Source organism: Dermochelys coriacea, chromosome 9 (genome assembly GCF_009764565.3).
Source record: "Dermochelys coriacea isolate rDerCor1 chromosome 9, rDerCor1.pri.v4, whole genome shotgun sequence".
Taxonomy (NCBI): Eukaryota; Metazoa; Chordata; order Testudines; family Dermochelyidae; genus Dermochelys; species Dermochelys coriacea.
Window position 1 is genome coordinate 83924988 of NC_050076.1, and position 23992 is coordinate 83948979.

The 23992-nt window shown below is 44.2% G+C and overlaps 1 protein-coding gene across 1 annotated transcript; it reads left to right on the top strand.

Moving 5' to 3' along the window:
- The first annotated feature begins 32 nt into the window (after positions 1-32).
- Positions 33-23959, top strand: UPRT (uracil phosphoribosyltransferase homolog). The gene is made up of 7 exons (XM_038415324.2): positions 33-393; positions 13497-13539; positions 17479-17548; positions 19767-19829; positions 20736-20897; positions 22420-22518; positions 23504-23959. The coding sequence occupies exons 1-7, from the start codon at positions 104-106 to the stop codon at positions 23608-23610; spliced, it is 834 nt and encodes a 277-aa protein (XP_038271252.1). The 5' UTR covers positions 33-103; the 3' UTR covers positions 23611-23959.
- The last annotated feature ends 33 nt before the right edge of the window (positions 23960-23992 follow it).

Consider the following 23992-nt stretch of genomic DNA (forward strand, 5'->3'; position numbering starts at 1 on the left):
GGTGAGTGGCAGGGCCGGGAGCCAATGGGCGCGGACGGGGCGGGCCGGGAGCGAGGGCCCCGGGCTGCGCGCGGACGGCGGGTGGCGGCGCGCGCCCCGCTGCATGGAGACCATGCCCTGCCACAACCGGCCGTTGGGCGCGGCGGGCGGCCCGCGGCAGCAGGAGGACCAGCCGGTGGCCGGGGCGGGGGGTGGCTGTGGCAGTGGCAGTGGCAGCACCCGGCTGATCCGCTTCGCGGAGCCCGGCCCCGACAGCAGCCCCAGCCCGGACAGCGGCAGCAACGGGGTCCCACCCCAGGAGCCCGGGCCGCCGCCGCTGCAGATCGGAGCCCAGCTCAAGCTGCTGCCCATGAACGACCAGATCCGCGAGCTGCAGACCATCATCAGGGACAAGTGAGAGCAGGGCCCGGCCGGGGCGGTGGGGAGAGCGGTGACCCCCGGGGGACAAGGGGGTGGGGTGGGGAGCGGGCTGTGGAAGAGGATGAACCGGGCTGGGGGTGAGAGGGGAGGAGGGATTGGCCGGGGGGGGGCAGGAGGCTGGGAGCAGAAGGGATCGGTTTGAGGAGGCCCAGGCTGGAAGTGGGGGATCAAGAGGGATCGGGCTGGGGGGCCCGGCAGCAGATGGGATGGGGGGAGGCAGAAGATGGGGGATCAGATGGGGGGGAGCAGGAGGGATTGGGCTGGGAGGGCAGGCAGGAGGCTGGGGGTATACGTGGGGTGCAATTGTATGGAGAGGGAATCAGGCAAGGTTTAAAGTGGCCTAAGTGACAGGACTTGGCTCAGCAAAGTTGGGCTGTGAGGAGGGCCAGTTCTTGGTAACAACTACGGTGCATCTGGCAGCACCGTAGGTGGTTGCACAAGGGCCACCACTGTTCAGGTTTCCCACTCTTTCTGAGACCTAGATGCTGCTCAGGCTTTGTGGGCATTTCAAGGGGCGAGGAAGTACAGTATCTTGGGTTTTATTTTGCTTCTCTGTCTTAGACTCTTGCATTTGTCTGCAGCGCCCCTTTGCTAAGTGGGGAGCAGCATGTCAGACTGTGCTGCTGAAGCACACTCGGTCTGTCTCCAGCTGGTCCTGGGGTAAAACTTGCAGAACTAAGGGTACGTCTACACTACAAAATTAGGTTGAATTTATAGAAGTCGGTTTTTTAGAAATCAATTTTATATAGTCGATTGTGTGTGTCCCCACACAAAATGCTCCAAGTGCATTAACTCGGTGGAGTGCTTCCACAGTACCGAGGGTAGCGTTGACTTCCGTAGTGTTGCACTGTGGGTAGCTATCCCACAGTTCCCCCAGTCTTCGCTGCCCATTGGAATTCTGGGTTGAGATCCCAATGCCTAATGGGGCAAAAACATTGTTGCAGGTAGTTCTGGGTACATGTCATCAGGCCCTCCCTTCCTCCGTGAAAGCAACGGCAGACAATCGTTTTGCGTCTTTTTTTCCTGGGTTACCTGTGCAGACGCCATACCACAGCAAGCATGGAGCCCGCTCAGATCACTTTGGCAATTAGGAGCACATTAAACACCACATGCATTATCCAGCAGTATATGCAGCACCAGAACCTGGCAAAGCGAAACCGGGCGAGTAGGCGACGTCAGCGCAATGACGAGAATGATGAGGACATGGACACAGAGTTCTCTCAAAGCACAGGCCCTGGCAATGTGGATATCATGGTACAAATGGGGCAGGTTCATGCCGTGGAATGCCAATTCTGGGCCTGGGAAACAAGCACAGACTGGTGGGACTGCATAGTGTTGCAGGTGTGGGATGATTCCCAGTGGCTGCGAAACTTTCGCATGCGTTAGGGCACTTTCATGGAACTTTGTGACTTGCTTTCCCCTGCCCTGAAGTGCCAGAATACTAGGATGAAAGCAGCCCTCACAGTTGAGAAGCGAGTGGCAATAGCCCTGTGGAAGCTTGCAACACCAGACAGCTACCGGTCAGTCGGGAATCAATTTGGAGTGGGCAAATCTACTGTGGGGGCTGTTGTGATGCAAAAGTCAACGCAATCAAAGATCTGCTGATATCAAGGGTAGTGAACCTGGGAAATGTGCAGGTCATAGTGGATGGCTTTACTGCAATGGGATTCTCTAACTGTGGTGGGGCCATAGACGGAACCCATATCCCTATCTTAGCACCGGAGCACCAAGCCGGCGAGTACATAAACCGCAAGGGGTACTTTTCAATAGTGCTGCAAGCACTGGTGGATCACAAGGGACATTTCACCAACATCAACGTGGGATGGCCGGGAAAGGTACATGACGCTCGCATCTTCAGGAACTCTGATCTGTTTCAAAAGCTGCAGGAAGGGACTTTCTTCCCAGACCAGAAAATAACCGTTGGGGATGTTGAAATGCCTATAGTTATCCTTGGGGACCCAGCCTACGCCTTAATGTCATGGCTCATGAAGCCATACACTGGCAGCCTGGATACTAGTCAGGAGCTGTTCAACTACAGGCTGAGCAAGTGCAGAATGGTGGTAGAATGTGCATTTGGACGGTTTAAAGCCCACTGGCACAGTTTACTGAGTCACTTAGACCTCAGCAAAACCAATATTCCCATTGTTATTACTGCTTGCTGTGCGCTCCACAATATATGTGAGAGTAAGGAGGAGACATTTATGGCGGGGTGGGAGGTTGAGGCAAATCGCCTGGCCACTGGTTACGCGCAGCCAGATACCAGGGCGACTAGAAAAGCAAAGGAGGGCGCGGTGCACATCAGAGAAGCTTTGAAAACCAGTTTCATGACTGGCAAGGCTACGGTGTGAAAGTTCTGTTTGTTTCTCCATGATGAAATCCCCCGCCCCTTGGTTCACTCTACTTCCCTGTAAGCTAACCACCCTCCCCACCTCTCTTCGATCACCACTTGCAGAGGCAATAAAGTCATTGTTGCTTCACATTCATGCATTCTTTATTAATTCATCACACATAAGGGGATAACTGCCAAGGTAGCCCGGGAGGAGTGGTGGAGGAGAGAAGCACCGGGTGGGGTGGAGGAGGGAAGGACAAGGCCACACTGCACTTTAAAACTTATTGAATGCCAGCCTTCTGTTGCTTGGGCAATCCTGGAGGAGGCTATGGAACTTGGGGAGGAGGGTAGTTGGTTACCCAAGGGTTGTAGCGGTGGTCTGTGCTCCAGCTGCCTTTCCTGCAGCTCAACCATACGCTGGAGCATATTAGTTTGATCCTCCAGCAGCCTCAGCATTGAATCCTGCCTCCTCTCATCACGCTGCTGCCACTTTTCAGCTTCAGCCCTCTCTTCAGCCCGCCACTTACTCTCTTCAGCCTGCCACCTCTCCTCCCGGTCATTTTGTGCTTTCCTGCACTCTGACATTGTCTGCCTCCACGCATTCGTCTGTGCTCTGTCCGTGTGGGAGGATAGCATGAGCTCAGAGAACATTTCATCGTGAGTTTTTTTTCGCCTTCTAATCTTCACTAGCCTCTGGGAAGGAAAAGATCTTGTGATCCTTGAAACACATGCAGCTGGTGGAGGAAAAAAAAAGGGATAGTGGTATTTAAAAAGACCCATTTTATAGAACAGTGGGTACACTCTTTCACGGTAAACCTTGCTGTTAACATTACATATATAGCACATGTGCTTTCGTTCCAAGGTCTCATTTTGCCTCCCCCCACCACATGGCTAACCCCTCCCCCCTCCGCGTGGCTAACAGTAGGGAACAGTTCTGTTCAGCCACAAGCAACTAGCCCAGCAGGAACGGGCACCTCTGAATGTCCCCTTAAGAAAAGCACCCTATTTCAACCAGGTGACCATGAATGATATCACTCTCCTGAGGATAACACAGAGAGATAAAGAACGGATGTTGTTTGAACACCAGCCAACATGTGCTGCAATGCTTTGTTCTGCAATGATTCCCGACTACGTGCTACTGGCTTGGCGTGGTAAAGTGTCCTACCATGGTGGACGGAATAAGGCTGCCCTCCCCAGAAACCTTTTGCAAAGGCTTTGGGAGTACATCCAGGAGAGCTTTATGGAGATGTCCCTGGAGAATTTCCGTTCCATCCCCAGACACGTTAACAGACTTTTCCAGTAGCTATACTGACTGCGAATGCCAGGGCAAATTAATCATTAAACATGCTTGCTTTTAAACCATGTATACTATTTAAAAAGGTACACTCACCAGAGGTCCCTTTTCCGCCTGGCGGGTCCGGGAGGCAGCATTGGGTGGCTTTGGGGGGTACTGGCTCCAGGTCCAGGGTGAGAAACAGTTCCTGGCTGTCGGGAAAACCGGTTTCTCTGCTTGCTTGTTGTGAGCTATCTACAACCTCATCATCATCATCATCTTCCCCATCCCCCAAACCTGCTTCCGTGTTGCCTCCCTCTCTATTGACGGAGTCAAAGCACACAGTTGGGGTAGTGGTGCCTGAACCCCCTAAAATGGCATGCAGCTCATCATAGAAGCGGCATTTTTGGGGCTCTGACCCGGAGCGGCCGTTTGCCTCTCTGGTTTTCTGGTAGGCTTGCCTCAGGTCCTTAAGTTTCACGCGGCGCTGATTCGGGTTCCTGTTATGGCCTCTGTCCTTCATGTCCTGGGAGATTTTGACAAATGTTTTGGCATTTCGAAAACTGGAACGGAGTTCTGATAGCACGGATTCCTCTCCCCATAGAGCGATCAGATCACGTACCTCCCTTTCGTTCCATGCTGGAGCTCTTTTGCGATTCTGGGACTCCATGGTCACCTCTGCTGATGAGCTCTGCACTCACCTGCAGCTTGCCACGCTGTCCAAACAGGAAATGAGATTCAAAAGTTGGCGGGCCTTTTCCTGTCTACCTGGCCAGTGCATCTGAGTTGAGAGTTCTGTCCAGAGCGGTCACAATGGAGCACTCTGGGATAGCTCCCGGAGGCCAATACAATCGAATTGTGTCCACACTACCTCAAATTCGACCCAGCAAGGCCGATTTCAGCGCTAATCCCCTTGTCAGGGGTGGAGTAAAGAAATAGATTTTAAGAGCCCTTTAAGTCGAAAAAAAGGGCTTTGTCGTGTGGACGGGTGCAAGGTTAAATCGATTTAACGCTGCTAAATTCGACCTCAACTCCTAGTGTAGACCAGGGCTAAGTCTAAGAGCCAAGGTCAACTGACTCAGCCTCATGGCATTCAGTCTGGGGCTAAATTGCGGTGTAGATCTTGGAGCTCAGGTTAGAGCTGGGGCTCTGAGAGTCTGACTCCGCACAAAGCCTTAGAGTCTGGGCTCCAGCTCAAGCCCCAGCGCCTACTCTGCAATTTTATAGTCCGCCAGCCTGGGCCTCACAAGCCCAAGTCAGCTGCGGCCATGCCATGTCTTTTATCATACTCTAGACATAACCTAAGGATACGCCTACACTGCAGTTAAGTCTAGGGTTCAAACTCAGGCTAAAGCCTAACCCCCTCCCTTGTGTCTACACACAAATTGCCCTAACCCAGGGCTTGGACCCAATCCCAGGACCCTGTGGGAGTGGAGAGTCCAAGCCTTAGGGCTTGAACCCTGAGTCCCAATTGGACTATCACTTTGCAGTGTAGATGCAGCCTCACTGGACTTATGCTTTGGCAGGCTACCAAAAGTATCTCACAATTCCATGGGCTTGACTTTGTGTCCTCTGGACAGTCAAGTTTGGTGGAGAGTCACATTTTTCCATACTGAATCATGAACAAAAGGCTAGAGTGAGAGGGTATTTGGTCCGGGCTAGGGGCAGTTACATAATGCAGTGCAGATGCTGGAACCCCAGGTTGGAACCTCGGGTTCAACGATTCCTAACTTGGGGTTACAAATGACTGTAGATATTTAAGCCCAGGGTTTGCTCACAAGTTCTACTAACCCTAAGGGTTAGTCCAGTCACATGGGGTTACACTGTTGACAAATTTGAATTGTCTTGCCTTGGTATTTACATTGCTGCTGTCTAGCGTTAGAAGTGTTTTCCTGCCCCCTCTGAGGAAACAAACAGTATTATAAATGTATTTGAACAAGCTGTCCATGTCCTGACATATGAAGAAATTAGATTCCAACATTGGGTGGGGACAGGTGCTTTGAGACCACTCTGGGTCCTGGCTGACGGATGTTATGGAATCCAATCTGTGACTATGTCAATTGAATTTGGCATCAGATTCCGATCTCTCATGCAGACTGTTTCAGTGGAGTATGATCACAGAATAATCACTAAGGCTTCGCATTGATAGGAGGCCTTGACATCATCTTCCCTAAACATATTAGTGCTTACACAAATACTGTAATATTCTGCAGTAATGGTCCAAAGTCTTGTTATAAGTGGCCAGATGTTGCAGCTGTTCCAGGTAATTTGTGAGCGTGGATTACCTCAAGAGCCTTGAGCTGGGCATGAGAAAGGCTGTGGATTGGACAGTTTCCAGTTCACCTAGAGCCTGTTCTCTCTGTAACTGTAAATAATTAATCCCAGAAATGCAGAATTTTGGCTGTGAACTCTGTTTCAATATTATTTATGCTAAAGAAATGAATTCTGTGACTTTAAAGCTTCCTGTAATATTTTTTCACTCCTTAGTTTGAGTCTTTTGCCACCCGCGCTAGGCCTTTGCAGGTTCAGAGCTCATCGGAGCATTTGAGACAAGAGACCTTGTGGTAATAAGTTGCTGCTTCCTTTCTCTAGAGCAGTGTTTCTCACCCTTTTTGATATCAGTGACCGGTTTGCTGCCTTCCTAAACTGTGTCAGTTAGATCTCAGGGACCACTGGTTGAGAAACACTTTTCTAGAGAACATCAAGGTGTGACATGGAAATAGTGATGGTGACTACTCTTTGGATTTTTTATATAGTGCACAGAATAAAAAGTCTGTGTGGAGCCATAAATAGAAGCTGGGGAAGGTAGGGGGCACCAGCGTGTGCCCTGTTGCATTTGTTGGAAATTGGTCACATGGGATACACCCACATGGTCTATTTGTAGTTGCAAGCCAACTGTCTTGATTCTGATGCAGTGTCTTATGTCCAGGCTTGCTTAAATTTTGTGCATGACAAAGATAGAAAATAGTAAAAAACAATGCACGCTTCCTTTCACCCACTTCATCTGTCTTATTCCTGGTCTCCCCACTCCTGGGACACATCTTGATCCAACCAGGTTTTTTCACTGTTTTGGAGTCAGACAACACCACTCCTTAAGTAACAGATGTAGTGCAAGATCCTGCTCATTTCTACCCGGAACAGAATCCTTTTACTTCTTCAGGTCTCCCAACTCAGAACAAGAGGCTGGGACTGGGAACAGAAACATGTTGATCGGAGTCGTGCAGGACATGACCAGTAAGTCACTAGTTTGGCCAAAGAAGTGACTTTAAAATAGATCAGCTGCCAGATCATTCCTATTCATAGTTTGATTGAGACTAGAAGTTACCTCTCACACATTTAAACATGAAATCATGACTAACTACCCAATTTTTATAGTTCTAGTCTCTTGTTATTTTCCTTCTTCTTCTTCTTTTTTAATAGTACCCTAAAAGCAGGAAGGAATCCTCACAGGTAGAAAGACCTAGTGTTTGTAAAAAAAAACAAAAAAACAAAAACCCTCTTTATATTTTTATTTAAAAGAGGCTTACCCTTTCCTTAATTCAGAATCAGTTATTCTTCTTGTCTCACTGCTAAGACTTGTGCTGTAGCTTTCATAGTGTCTGCCTCCTTGCTGTATTATGACTCTGCTTCCTGCTTTTGGATGTATGTGCTAAAATGCATAGTATGTGGTGAGGAGCTATTTACATACAGAGAATAGAAAGCAGTACTACATTGGTCCTGTGCTTTGGAGCAGGAAGAACCATTGCTCACTGGCTATGATGTCGGATTTATTGTAGAAGCATCCATTGATGCCACTGTGCCATTGGATAGGTCAGTAGTTCCATTACAATCCCCACTTCTCTGGCACTTAGCAGATTGCTTTTCAAATTCCTGCTGCTTTGAACCCCCACATTCATTCCTTTGATCAAGGAGAGCCTCCTTTTTTGTAAGGTTGGCTTAAGGTTTAAAAAAAAAATCAAGTTTTTAAGACACTAAATCAGTGTGAGGTATATGTTACAGCCTCACCTGTTAAACAGATATTTAAATAAAGCATGTAAGAATACCAAGAAGAGGCTAAAGCAGCACGTGACTTCCGGTTCCAGTTAGGTTCTGCTACTGACTTGCGATGACTGTGACTGAACAGGAGAAGGGAGCAACACAGATATGATTAACATTTCCTTTTTCCCTATTAGCTAATAGATGTAAACTTACCAGAGCGAGAAAGGGAATAGAGAAAGTCCCTGAGTGCTGGATTTCCCAGAAAGCAATTGTGAAAGAGGAGAAGAATGGAATGAGGCTGTCTCTGGAACAACTTTAAGGGAGAGAGCTGCCTTTGATCGTTTTCTCCGGGTTATAGAAGGTCATGAGCAGCAGCTTGAAGCAAAGATGCTTGCCAGTTTCCTGGGTGTTATTCAGACAGGGTTGGGCAGCCTTGAAACTGTCAACACTTGTGAGATTCTCTTTGTTGCTCACTGGGAAGCAGACTATTGCAGCAGTTGCCACCAGGCACTACCAGTGGCCCTCCCTGGTCTTTTGTATCTGCCTTTGGTTGGGCCATTGACAGTAGGTGTTGTGTAAAATTTTCAAGCAATGGTTTAAATCATCCATATCCATACAATACTTCACCTCTCCAGGACACTGTATGCATTAAGTAACCTTATCTTCCGTAGTTTAAATTATTTTAAATTAGGATTTTTCTGTATTTTTTTTCTCTGTGTGCTGAAGAGTAATCGTATCACAGGCACAGAATGCACGGAGCTGCTGCAATGTCACTGTACAGGCTGTGGAGGGTCCATAGAGAGCGACTCTGCACATCAGACACACTGCCTGGCAGCTGTCTCCACTGCAGAGCAGAAAGGGGGCTTTGAGAGTGGGCTGCGGAGAGAGGGAAGATTTAAGTTCTGCCTCCCCAACCCATGGTGTTGTTGTGTCCACTCAAAACTTGTTGGTGAGAAGGGTTTCCCTTGTAAAGAGTTTTGAGGCTAGTAAAGGAAAACCGTATTGTTTTTGGAACATAGGGAAATATCCCACTTACTGGGTGTCTTTCTTGCTGAAGTAAAAAAGTATTCAGCTTTTCCAAGTATATTCAATAGGTCTTTGGGTTTGGCAAGCCTGCAAGCCACCGGCTGATTCTTCCTTTGAGGAGATTTACACATTAGATTCATTGCAAGGCTACGTTATTTTGTTTAGAGGCGGTGGAGACTCATAAATATGAATCACTAAAACATCTACTGCAATGATGGCAAGTCTCAGAGCTACACTCGATCCTGAACATGACATGATGACAAGGCAGCAGAGCTGTAACTGACACTCTGAGCTTTTCACTAAGCATTTACTAGAAAAAAACATTACTGTGTAAGGGGGGAAGACCCAATGAGGCTGTTCAAAAAGGCAAGTAGGCTTCCAATGTAACATGGGCTTTCGCTTCTCATTTGTTAACACTTTCATAGGAGAAAAAATTGCAGCAATTTTATTGCCACATTCCATCTGAGAAAGACAGCTACATTTCAGTGGAGAAAGAGATTCCAGGGTGCAATAATCTTTCATCCAGGAGGATTCTAAAATGTTCACTGCTAAATCACATAGGGGAGAAGGAACAGTTAGGCACAGGGTGACTAGAACTTGCTGTGATGCTCTTTTCTGGGAACGGCATAATTCATCTTGTCTGGTCTTTTTAAGCAACTGTCTTGCTGGAAATCCTCTTAAGAATGGATGCAGCAGTGATAGGCATGCAGCTTTACAGCTAAGACTAGTTCCCTGCTGCCAAGGGCTTGGTCTACTTGACATGGATCCTGAGGACAGTTACGGCTAGTGCAGAAGAGGGGCACAGTGGGGCTCTGTGTTCATTCCATGGTGGGAGATGCTTGGGGAAGAGAAACCTCATGCAAATAAGTCTTTCTCCCCTCTCTCCAGGAATCAGGGAAGTTAATGCAATCCTGCATTGCAATAACTATCTGGCATCTGCTGCAAAATATGGTGGGGAAAATCAGGCAAAATTTCAAGGCACTTTAAAAAAGCTCTTACCATTGTGGGCTGGGTGGCATTTCATGGGTTCCCCCTTTTAGGATACTTACAAAGCTCGGTATCCGTGGCATCATGCTATGCTGTGGCGCTCTGGTCAATGGCATGTGACAAAGCACAGGAGGGCCAAGATTTGGGCCCGTTTGGCAAGTGACTATTCTTGGACAAACCTTGTGTCTGCAAGATGAAGTCTTAAATATATGTATTTTATCACCACAAATAGCTGGTGGGTATTTCTCTCCTTTCTGTTCTGTTTAGGTTCTTCTGCCATCACCAGGGTGTTGTCCTGGCGTTGTTTTCAGTACAACCCCTGAAGCCTAAGGAAGTTAAAGTAATTGGCATTATTACTAGTCCTTCTAATGCCTCATACTGGATAAGATAGCTATGTTAGTTCACCGAATCGTCATTACTGACTTAGTCCACTTCTCTCTCTAGAGCTGTCCATGTTCCTTTTGCTTCCTTCATGTAGCTGTCATTAATATTAACAGGAGTTGGGCACATGTACAGGAGACTGAGGGATAGGATAGGTTCCATACTACTTCCTCATCTCTACATCCAAGATGTTTTCACAAACTTGCTCACTTTTGCAAGCTTTCCAGTGTTTAGTTAGAGGTGGTTGCCCACAGTTTAAGTCTAATGGATGTGAATTTTGAACCCTCTAATGGAGTGTGTACTTGTGCATTTAAACATTGGTTATGTGGGAGCACACTGCTGTAGTCTCTTGTTTAAAGCTCTGTACTGGTGAGAATATAAAAATCATCTCACAAAAGTTCATTCATTCATGGCAGGGATAAATTAGATTTAGTGATCTGGAGGCTAAAACCTGTAGTATTGCAATTTGCAATAAAATCAAGTTTAGTGCACCCAAGATCTCTGGTTTCCATAGAAGCAACTTCATTAGTTTAGATCAGTAGTGTGTCTGTATTGTTTAAAATCCAGACTTAACACGAGGCAGGATTTAAGTGTAGGTATTTAAAGGTTATTGTGGCTTTTGTTTGTGATCATTTTATTGTATTCTACTTAGGCTTTTTATTCCATGAGGTGTTTAGAGTGAATAATATAGAACTGAAGATAGTAAAGCAGCAGGGTATATGCTCCTGACTGCTGTACAAAGCTGGATGACTCAGCAGTGCATAACACATCAGTGAGATGACTTCTCTGCTGGGGGGCAGCGGAGGGTGGCATCCCCTGCATGTTCCCCTTCTAACAGGGCAGACACTTAAAATACACTCAGTGCCTTAACTCTAGATTTGATAGCAAGAGGAACATGGCAGTATTGCCTCAATATATTTTCTCTTCTTTGTGATATTGTTGCTTTAATACAAAACAGAATTAAAAAAAAATCTTCTATAAATAATGTTTCCATGAGATTTCACTGAAATATTATCTGGATTGAACCTTCCCCTGCACATCAGCAGGGGTCTAAATGGACAGATGCTTAAAAAACAAACCTACCACGCTATTTGAAAACTGCTTACTGTTATTAGGTAACACCTAAGTTATCTATCAGAGATTAGAGGGAAGAGTTCTTCAGTTTGTTTGAATATACACACTGATGTTCATATAGTACTTTTGCCCAGTAGTCAGGGAAAGAAATTTAGGAACTGCCATACTGGATCAGACCAATGGTCTATCTAGTCCAGTATCCTGCCAGCAGTAGTTACCGGTGCCAGATGCTTCAGCAGAAAGTGCAAGAAACTTTGCAGTAGGTATTTATGGGATAACCTCCCTCCAAGGAAGGTTACCTCTGAAACTCCTCTCCCTCATTAGTTAGAGATTGATTTCGGCTCTAAAGCTGGAGAGCTATACCCCTTCAGAAAGTCTCGTTTATGTTTTAAGCTTATAACAAGGATGGATAGTCTTGTTTATCCAGATAAGTGACTAATCCACTTCGAATCCTGCTAAACTTTTGACCAGAATAATATCCTGTGACAATCAGTTTTGAACTTGCCACTTCACAATTTCCTTGAATGTTCCTTGTTCTTTTATTAGGAACATGGGAATGATAGTTCCCAATCTAGCTTTTTGTACCATTTTTTGTTTTATATACCTTCATCATGGTACTACAAGGGAAACAGTCGCAATCTTTTCCTACTTTATTCCAATGACAATTTTTCAGTGCCTCTAATTATTCTCATCACCCATCTCTGACCTCCTCCTGAGTCTACTCTCATTTTTGACATTGGGTGACCAGGCCTGAACACAGTTTTCCAGGTGAGGATGTACCACTGGTCTGCCATATTTTCAGTATTATTCTCTATTCTTATGCAGTCAAACACTGCTTGCTTAATGAGACCCAGGTCTCCCCCCAAGTTGATATAATTAATTTAATAAGCTATGTGCATCATTTTGAATGTCAACACTGAATTTCATCTGTCACTATGTCACTTAACTTAGCTAGATCCTCTTAAATTCCATGGTATGGAAGAACCTAGACGTGCCATCTGCAAGTTTTGCCATCTCACTGCTCACTCCCCTTTTCCCAATAATTAATTAATACCAAAGAACAAAATATCAATCAAAATCTAAAAAAACAAAATATGATTGTAAAATCACAATTATTATCAGAGGAACACTGTGCAGATTTACCTGAAGCCATTTTAAAAAAAGTTTTGGGTTTCATTTTAATGCCAGAGAACCAGAAAGTGATTAGTCTGTGTTCACTGCATAATTGAAAGCCAAAAAATAAATAGCAGCGATGTGATAAACTAAATAAAATTATTAGTATAAGATTGGAAGCATGAGGAAAGAAATTAAGACAAACTGACACTGTCCATTTAAAAACAATGTCTTTAATGTGGCCGAATCACCAGTTGCTCTGGGAATAACCAGGTTTCTTGACTTTCATGCAGGTAAACCCTCAACTAAAATATTGCAAAAATATGGAGTTTGGTGCCAACATTTCTTTATGGAAATTTAGAGAGAGCTGTAACTAATTGCATGTAGTACTAAGATGTGCTTGTACATGATATTCTGATGGCTTGTTTGGGGTTTTTTAGGGCTGTCAGACAGTTGGATTCTTAGTTCAGCGCTGGAGACTCGGTACTGCTCCCATTTGGTGACAATGCTTCTGGCTATTGACTTGATTGGACGCAGGATATTGAGCACAATGTTTGTAAATTCAAAAAGTGAACACATGATAGTTTGGGTGGCCCGCTAGGATGGAGTGGAAGCAAGATCAGATTTTTCCCATGGAAAGCTTACATAGCAATCTTAGGTTTTCATATTCTAATTGCTTTGGGCAAGCACTGCAAAATGTTAGCCTATAGTAAGAGGCAAGCCTGGCTGTAGCTTTATGTTCCCTGAATATTAGTTACCCACTATCAAGAGATTCCAATTAGTTTTATCCAGTAGAAATTAGTTATGCGCAGAACTCCTGGTATGTACAGTGTACTATCCTTGAATTATTTATCAGTGTTATCGAAATAAAAGTTATTCCGCAATTTAATTTAGCACTTTTGCTACCTTTTTCAGAACAGCCAGTAGAGGGGACTTTGTGTTTTCTGCTGATCGTCTGGTAAGTGGAGAATTTCTTCTTGTTGTTGCTGTGCTTTGACACTTGTGTTAAACAGGACTTTCATGCTGGACAGTCATCGGGTGGGAGCGATTTGTGAATGCTGTTTGACAGTAACTTTCTTAATGTCTTTGTATAAGATGCCTTTCATGCCAAAGGATTTCACAAATACCTTCAGCCACCTGTGGAATGCAGCAGCTGTTTTAACAGCACACACTACTATGTTAGGACAGAAGTGAAAATCTTGTAGGTAATTGAGAATCCTAGGGAAATATAGATAAGCAAGATGTGCCTACCCCAGTTTCCCTGAGTAACACCCATACTCTTGTTAAAAGTGCCATGGGATCTTTAATGGCCTGAACATGGGGTCCTGTTCCATGACTACACGATATTACAAATAAATAAAAGTAATAATAATCCAAGAGCCTCTATCTCCACCAGTACATATTAACAAGCCAAAGTAACACTACTGGGGAGCCTACGGTTTTTACTTCAATCTGCTAACATGTTAATACTATGATACAGGCATACAAATTGGATAATCACATTCATTAAATCATAACCTTTCCAATGATATCTTACATGAAGCCATCTTGCATAAAGTATATCTTAGTTATGCCATATTCATATCATAACCATATTTCTATGAAGAATATGGGGTGTAACATCTGTTACAGTCTCCAACAAATGTCATTTGTTTCAAACACACATTTGTGACAGTTAATAAAGCAGATAAGGACAATCATGGAAGATACACACAGGATGTGAAAGACTTATTTCTAGGTCAGTTCCATTTCAGTGTTCCTATTTGTCAGGGTTCCTAGGATTCCCAAAATTTTATTATACGCAGAGTCAAGATTTGCAAACAATAAAGATAAACCACACTGAACATTAACAGAGCTTGGTTCTCTCCGTCAAGGGTGCTTTCTCTACAAGAGTTTCTACCACATTGAGCTCCTTCTGAAAGCACTTTATTTTTTACCCTGCAGAGGGTTCCCATCATGACCTACTCTCAAAGGGGTATTCCTCCCAGTGAATTGGCTATCAAATCACTTCAAAAAAGAAGATAGGTAAAAATATGTTACTAAAGATTTGTTAGAAGGGAAACAATGGCTATTGCAAGACAGGCAGGAGAAAACCTTAATTAACCCTAACTTACCCCAGTCCTCACCCTGGGCCCTCTCATATTTTCCTGGAAGTGTTGTGTCAGTCTTAGGGATGTCCAAACTACTTCCTCACTGCTGCAGGCTGTAACTTTCCAGTCACTGAGCCAAACTCAGGCTGATGCTGCTAGAGTCCAGTGTTGCTTAACCAGCACATTTACAGATCTAGAGCTGCTGCTCACACGATTACCTCTACCTGCTGGTCATACAACAGGCCTGACATTCATTAGACAGACAGCAGGTCCCTCCTCCTCCTAAGAAGAGGGAAGAAATGGAGAACCTGTGCATAGGATTGTGGGATGTCTTGCTTTGTATATTTTATTGTTTGATTTGTACTTTGGTAGTGCCTAGAGCTCCAGGCAGATTGGGGCTCCATTGTGCTAGGTGCTGTACAAACCTAATAAAAAGCCAGTCCCTGCCCAAATGGATGTAACAAATGGATGAAATAAACAGAGAGGTGGGATTGGATGTGAGCACAGTTTAGCTTTTTGCCTGCTTGGCACTGGCTGCTAGCAGTTTCCGGGAGAGTCACAGCAGATGAGTCACAGAGAGAGATTTGAAGGCTGATAAATTTAGCGGTACAGATTTTTTTCATGCAGCTTGTTCCCATATGTAATAGGCAGCATGAGAGTGTGTGCAAAGGTGCTATGGGGAGAAGGGGACTAATAAGTGGAAAGGTTGGCAGAGGGAAGGTGGCTGCCACTGATGTGCTAATGCATCTGTGAAGGGTGTGTTAGGCAGCTAAAACATGATGGTGAGGACAAATCTGGTGTTTGTAGAAGAGAAGGGGAAGCTAGTGGAGGCACATGGTTAAAATAATGGCCTAAGAAGATGATCTGAGCGTTATAAAGACTTGGATTAGAGCTTTGGTGGTGAAATATCAAAATATTGATGTTTGGCCTGAAAAGGTTGAGTAGAGGCTCCTTGAAAAGCCTTGGGAACAGACCAGGAGGTGCTGGAGAACACTGCAGGGCTTTCCAGTCTCTTCCATTGAAGAGCTGGAGACACTGGACTCAAACACAAAGTAGAACTCAGGCTATGTCTACCTTACTGCGGGATCAGCACTGCTGCAATCGATCCACTGGGGGTCGATTTAGCGGGACTCGACCGGGTACTCCATCAGGAATGAGAGGAGTAAGGTAAGTCGGCGAGAAAGTGTCTCCCGTCGACCCAGCACGGTGTAGACACTGCAGTAAGCTGACGTAAGTTACATCGACTCCGATTACGTTATTCACGCTGGAGTAGCATAACTTGGGTCAATTTACCCTAGTAGTGTAGACATAACCTAAGTCTCTGAGTGAGTTGTGCAAGCACTGTAAACATGAAATCAGCATTCAAGTGGGTGCCTTCCATACCTGGTATAGGTAATTTATTTTGCCCCTTTCTGTTTCTGGTCCTAGGCATGTACTTTTAAAGCTTGGGGCATCTTGGTTTAGGAGTACTGGAAGATGCATTTTCCCACAAACAGCACAACCAAATACAAGTGATATTTCCTTCAAGCTGCCAGGGTTAGAATGTGCCAGTAAAGAGCAAGAAAGAAAACTTCACATTAAAAAAGGGAATAAGTTGGCAGTGACAGCTTCCTGTTAGCTGTAACTACCAAACTAGAGATGGACATACTGGGCCAAATTCACAGGGGATGCCAGTGGAGGTGCAGGACTCAGTAGAACCCACTTCCTGATATGCAGTTTGGTGTCATTTATATGCCATGGAGAAAAATGAAAGTATCCATCTTTCCTGACATTTACTTATAGCACCTTACTAATTGCTTTTCTTGGCCCCTGGGTGTGTGAATTACACTAACTCTGACCCACTCACTCACTGACATAACCTGTCCATCACCTCTGAATGTGGCCCACTATAAAACTCTGCTCCAAATTGAAATTCTTGTGGTGGTAAGTTTGAGAACACTCATCAACCTTGTCATGCCAATAAAATAACTGAAATTTCTTCGGCGTGACAATAAATCAAAAGGCCTTTGGCACTGACTGCAATTGAAGAACTTCTCTTAAACAGACAGCCTGTCTGCACTGGGAACTGGGTTGAGAGGGAAGGATGGAAAAGATTCCTCTGGTGGGTTTTGCCCTGTTCCTGGAATGAGAACAATGGAGATGAACCTTATATTTATCTGGTCAATGGATAAGTTATGTGCTCAGTCCTGTGAGAGATTGCCACTTCTATCATTATACAGTGACTTTTGCTTAATAGGTTTTCATCTTTGCTTGGCTGTGGGTTTTTTTGAGCATTCTGGGCTCTGAATCACTGGCTCGCTCTACTTTCTAAATCTTTAATACCTGGAGCTCCTTTCATGGGAAATCATCCTGGGTCAGATTAATACATTTTAAATAACCTTACCTGGGGTACAGCTACAGAGCTATCTTTGGGGGAGGACTAGGGGTTTTCAGATCACCTGAGGCTGTGGAATTTACTGGCTCTGTCTCCCTGCTGAAACTGGGCCATGTTTGTGAACGTGCAATCTTTTTGCAGAGCATCCCATAATAATGACAACTGACAGGTGTCAAAGGGAGGGGTGATGATATTTCTCTATTGACTGATTTGCCTTGGGGAACTTGGCTTTGTGTTTACAGTGCTGTGGGTCAGGCTGTTCTGGGCAGCCCACTGCAGCTCCTGAATGGAGAAAGGGATGTGAAAATAAACTGGCAAGAGTTTAAACCTTATTGACATGTTCACTGTATGTTGGTAAAACTACTAGAATACGGTACCTTACGTTGATGGGTAAGAAACCTCTCTAAGCTGATGCTTTCCTTTGGTTCTACAGATCAGACTTGTGGTTGAAGAGGGATTAAATCAACTGCCATATACAGAATGCACAGTGACCACTCCAACAGGTAATTTACTCCCCAGCTGGTAGGGTTGGCAGTAGAAGCTTCATACTATATGTAAAGTAGAACTTAGAATCCTTGTGAGGCTGACTCAGCTGAACATTCAGATCAGAGTGCAAAATGAAGGCCCCTCTTCCTGACATTTAACAAACCCAAACTTTACTGGCTAATACACTTCAGTAAGACACACAGGAGTTATTTAGTAAGAATTTAAAATCAGTCTAGCAAAATTATCATGAAAATGTACCAGTCCAGGTGCCAGATCTGCTCACTTGCCCTTACTGTGATGATGAAAATAACCCTGATGATGTTTTACTTACCCATTAAGGAGAGTTGGGGGGATTTAGGCAGATTCAAGAGGTCTTGCAAAATTCTCTGTGCCTGGTTGCCTTCAACCAGGGACCAGATGGCAGTGATGACAGACGAGCAGGAAGTTTCTGCATCAGCAGGGAAGCATCTGTGTGTTAACACTAGAGAGAACCCATAGGAATCATTTTGGCTTGTTCCTGTTGAAGCCAAATATGAGGTTACAGGCAAGACAGGTTAAACAGGAAACAATGTAGCATTAGCTAGAATTTGGGAAAACGGCTTTAAAAGTAATACAGATGAACATTGTTTTACTGGTTTAACAGAAGTGTCGCCTTTCTCCTCTGAAACACTGGGTTCAAATCCAGTCCACATCGATCAACAACTGACACCACTTGAAGGCTGTTTAAGTGGCCTCTGTGAAATGAGTTTGCTGTGTTCCAAACTGCAGCTGGTAGCTCCTTTGCAGAAGAACACCCAAGGATTTCTGACTGGGCCATTGTCATGGTTATAGAGCAAACTGTGCCTTAGACCTCTTGAATGTTCCTGTTAGGTGACAGGCCTGGCTTCCTGCAGCTCACTCTGGATGGCACCACATGGACCAACCGCTCTCTGACCCAATCTCTGTGTTCCCAACTGTGTTAATGTGACAGACCCAACAGCACTTGGCACCTATAAGCACTTTAGCTCTCGAACCCTCTCACTAGTTAAAGCAACTAAACAGCAGCTTTTCCAAATCAAAGCATTAAATATTCTTACCCCCAAAGGAACATAGCATTCTGAGCAAAGAGTTAATGCAACAGAGTCCTATACACATTTTCCCTTACTGTACCATAATCTTTCCTTGCCCGCATTTGTGAGTAACCCTCATCTCTGGTTGGGAGAAGGAGACTGTCATGCTTGCAGCATGTCTTCTCTGCATCTGTCCTCCCTTGCCAGAATGGCAGCTGTTGCTGACACTCATTGGGCAGCCTCTGGCCACTCACTCAACCCTTCCTCCTGCCCGAGGCCAGCATCTTTAAGGTTTAGCATCTCCTTTGATCCGAGGCTGAGCCTTGGGAAGAGTAACCTTGCTTACCCACTTCCTGGCTTCATCCAGGCTATTTCCCAATAAACAGCTTACCCAGTGTTTCCTCAAGGACATTATTTCAGTTTTTGTTTGCTTCTCTCTGAACAGCCTCTTTTGATTTATCTCCTGGCAGTCAGGCTGGGTAACGTAACCCAGAGGACCACAGGGGCTTTTGATATTTATAAAAAATATTACACATAATTCCCTCATTCTCCACAGGTGTAGACTGAACTCTGCACCAACCTCAGTATTAAGACTGAAGCACAACGCTTGGGCAGGGGAAGCTTGCCCTGCTGTCCAAGCTATTCTTTGAATAAGTAAAGGACTTTTCTTTCCAGGGCTGTCAGTTGACCCCATCACACACATAGTATTTTCCGGTTATTCCTTGCACAAATCAAATAACACAAGTAGTTTCATATTTCTGGTATCTGTCCACAGCATTGGCATGTATCCATTGGCTTCTTCTGAAGTTACCATTCAGTTTTATTTTGTATTGCATCCTTCATAAGAAGTGTGCCGAAAATGAGTTATTAAACTAAAATCCTACAGCAGGGAAGGCTCTCCTCTAAACCCCATGTTACTAGCCCTTTGCCAACTTACGTTTTTGTTCCTCTGCTAGAATTTGGCAGAGGCCCATCACCTTTTTAGGCCCATAGCATTTGGCACACTGTCATAGTATTGGTCCACGCAGAGTATGGCATACATCCGTAGCTCCTCTTTATACAGTATGTACTTAGAGAGATGTTAGTCCATTTATGGGAATATCATTTAAGACTATAACCTAAAGGGGCACCAAATGGGTTAAAAAGGCACAATGACTGATCATCAGGTCTGTCTTTCCTCCCACAGGGTACAAGTATGAAGGAGTGAAATTTGAGAAGGGAAACTGTGGAGTCAGCATAATGAGAAGTGGTAAGCCATGATTTCTTAATGTGTCTGTGTTTAAAGCTCTTCTTTAAATCTCTTTACCACCTTGCTTTTAAGAACAGCAACAACCCCTTTTACTCTGATGAACAAAATTCACCAAAGTCCTCCAACTGCCATTCTTCTCTCTTTATAAGTGTCCTGTTTCCAACCAAGCTTACACCCAACCACTATCAAGTAATGTGTTTTATTAACCCTTTAGGAAATAGAACAGTTGCTGGGGATTTCCTGTGGCTCCCAGAGAAGGGGATCTAGGTCGAGGACATTCAAATGGAGCAAGGCCTGCCCTTCTTTCCTTGCTTCCAGAAACCCCCATCCTTGTTTCCATTAATTCCCCCTTCCCGACAATTCTCCAAATAAACTGTGGCTACTGGTAGAAATTGTGCACATTCTGGGGAATGCTAGTGAGTTTTTTTGTCTAACTTAATTAGCAGCTTGATAGCAACAGTTCTTAAAGATCTAACAGCAAGAGGCTGAAATCCACTTGATGCAATGTTTTCTGTCTCTCTATAGCATCATGTTGTTGCATGAGTATCTGGAGAGTTGCAGATGAGTTTCCTTCTCAGTACCTCAAAGGGGTTTTTCATACTGATTAGGAATGATCAAAATGTTTTAGGAAACTTTGCTATATTTTAGATTTAGATTTGCTATATCCTTGAAAACCAGCCTTGTGTTAGTGCTTGGGACCAATGAGTAATACTGATCAGGCTAACTTCATTATCTAAGCAGAATGAAAACTTCCAGTTAATAATCTAATGTGATTTTAGTCATTTCGTTTAATAATCTCTTTACCATAGTTAAATATTGAATATCCTTTACTAGTAGTAGCTTGTGGTGCTTTCTTCCTTGATGTATAACAGGGTTTTTGTTGTTGTTCTTGTTACTAAACTGAAGGAGAGGCAATGGAACAAGGCTTACGGGATTGCTGCAGATCCATCCGAATAGGAAAAATCCTAATACAGAGCGACGAAGAGACTCAGAGAGCCAAAGTGTACTATGCCAAGTTTCCACCAGACATTTACAGGAGAAAAGTTCTTCTCATGTACCCAATACTGAGTGAGTGTCTTAGAGAATTGTTAGTGTTAAATATTGTTTGACTAATCGGTGTTCTGTGTAAAATTCCCTGAATTTCAGTGGCTACTAGTAGGATTTTAGCTTGCCTTGAGCAACACAGCAGAGAATTTATCAAGTTCGGCTAGAATAAGCCTTAGGGCATGGCTACACTTGAAAATGTAGAGCGTTTTGAATTAAACCAGCCTTCAGAGAGCGCAGTAGGGAAAGCGCTGCAGTCTGTCCATACTGACAGCTTCAAGCGCACTGGCGTGGCCACATTTGCAGCGGCATTGGGAGTGGTGCATTATGGGCAGCTATCCCAGCATGCAAGTGACTGCAATGTGCTTTTCAAATGGCGGGGTGGGGTGGAGTGTGACAGGGAGTGTGTTGTGTGTATGTGAGGGGAGAGAGAGTGGGTTTTTGGGGGGCTGAGAGCATGTCAGCATGCTATCTTGTAAGTTCAGACAGCAGCAGACTCCCCTAGTCTCTCTCTCTCTCTCACACACAGCATTCCACACTAATGGTTGCTTTGTTTCGGAGCAGATAAGCAGCCGGCTGTCAGAAACGGAGCTTTCAAAGGGCATATCTGCATTCCTGTAGCGATTCAAAAACAATGACAAGAGTGGCCACTTGACTTAAGGGGATTATGGGATGTTTCCAGAGGCTGATCAGAGTGCAGTAACGTAACACCTCGTTCACACTGACGCCCAGTGGACTGGTAGTGAGCTAGGGCGCCCGGGGCTGCTTTAATGTGCTCTAACTCGCAAGTGTAGCCAAGTCCTTAGTCAAACTGCATTACTTGTTGAGGCATTATCTTCAAAATACACACGTTGAGGCGATAGATCTAATGAGGTAAAATAAATGTGGTGCAAATTGCTTGAGTATGACCCACTGTGTATGAGGGGTGGGGGAGAACTGGGGTTTGCTGTAAATTGCTTTTTTAATATATACATTTTAGTATGTAAGTGTAGAAAAGATTCAGAACTATTATTGCATGCGAAACACTTTAAAATTTCAATTTAATTAAATACTAGTTAACGCTAATTTTACATTTAAAAAATAATTCTATTTAAGTTTGTATTAAATTATTTCAATATTAAACTAATTAATGCCACCAAAGAGCCTCAGAAGCTGGTAGAGTTTATGTCAGGCTGAAGCAAATTTTCTAATACTTAATTCTCCTCCTTCACAAGGAACTCTTGATAGTCATTTTCTGTTTCAACTGTGATTTCTTGCTAGAGGGACTGACCAAGAGCCAATTGATGTCAATGGACGTCGGGTCAGGCGCTTAATACAGTATTTTAGTGCATAGATGCAGTAGTGTCATCAAGGCACTAAGCTTCCATAAGTAACAGAGTTAGTGGTCTGTTCTGCTATAGAAAAGGGACATATTCCTTCTGTTTACTTACACGCCAGTATTCGTGGCACACTAATCCCCTCTGAATGTGAATTCTGCTTACTCTAGTTCCAAATGACTTGTGAAGCCTTTCTGATAAGGACAGTGTTGTTTTTCCCCTGCTCCCAGGCACTGGCAATACTGTCATTGAAGCTGTAAAAGTTCTTATAGAACATGGCGTTCAACCAAGTGTCATTATCCTACTAAGCCTATTCTCCACACCTCATGGTAAGTTGAAGGAATAGGTTGGGAGGAGGTTATTCACGCAACACAGAACTGTACACAATGCGTAGATTTTAAAGAGTTCCAGTGAGCTGATTTAATGTAGTCTTATTTGGGGACTGAAGTGGGAGAAAAGTCATAAATCGAGGAAAGGAATGGGTAAAATGTAAACAGGTGGTCGTGGTAATTTATAAAATGTGACGTGAAAGACGTTGGTTCAATTTGATGTTTTCCTCTGTTAAAGGGCATGTCATATGACTCAATAGCGATCCCTTAATAACAGTGGCATTGACTGGTTAAGAAAGGAATTCAGTCCCATTTTACTCTGCTGACTTCTGGGGCTTTGAGAATGACTTTTGGTTTCCGTTTAGTGGGGGGGGAGGATGGAGAAATTCTAATGCTTGTCAGGGCTACTCCTGAAATTCAAACCCAGACATAGCAGAACAGGAAAGCAGGCCTGCTGTCAGGACTGAGGGCAGAACTGCAGCTGTGAACAATTCTTGGTAACAGGAATCAGATGGTAGCCAGTTACGCAGAATGTGTCCGTGTCCTACAGTGCACTGCAAAGCTACCTTTTGTTTGTGGACTATAGTGGGGCTAGCTCTCAACTGGGGATAGCATAGCCATATATTTCTTGCTGTTGACTTCTCAATCAATTTTCATAAACTGGAGGGAGGGATCTTTTATGGTTTCCTGCGTCTATAGATTTAACAGTAACAGAAATTCTTGCCACTAGCATGCAGTAGACCTAGGTAATTCACAGTAGCCTATAACTACTTTGTTAATCAGAATAGGACTATATACAACCCTTAAAGTCTGTTAAGAACTTTCTGATAGCCAGTCAGCTGCACAAGCCCTCTGTAAATGCAAAAAGTGGATCAAACAGCAGAGGTGAGGTAACTACAGGGGACCAACTGATTATAAAATCCTACAGCACAAGACTGAACTACAAAGTGTAGTTTCAACTATTTTCTTCTTTCCTCCTTAAAAGGTGCCAAATCTATCATCCAGGAGTTCCCAGAGATCACAATTTTAACTACAGAAGTTCATCCTGTTGCACCAACACACTTTGGACAGAAGTATTTTGGAACGGACTGAGACACTTAACACAAACTGGTTATGTCAATATGTTGCTGTATATTACAATGGTGTTTTTTCTACGTTTTATTATTTGTAGCAGGGCTGGCTGCAGGCATATTTAAAATCTTTATTGGCCAAAGGGGAAAATATTTGACCTACATTCATTTTGTTTGGTTACTTTCTGAAAATTGAATCAGATACAATAATGAAGAACATTCAATTATTATAAACTAAAGGCTGTTTAATGAGCTTTTGGAAATTGCTACACACTCGGGCTTTAACTTATTTATTCTTTCAGAACCCTATTCTATAACTGTTTGAAATAGCAAAATAAAATCATGCTGTAAAGCATGCAGTGTAGATTTCATTTTATGTTGGTACCGTTTTCATTGTGCTGGTG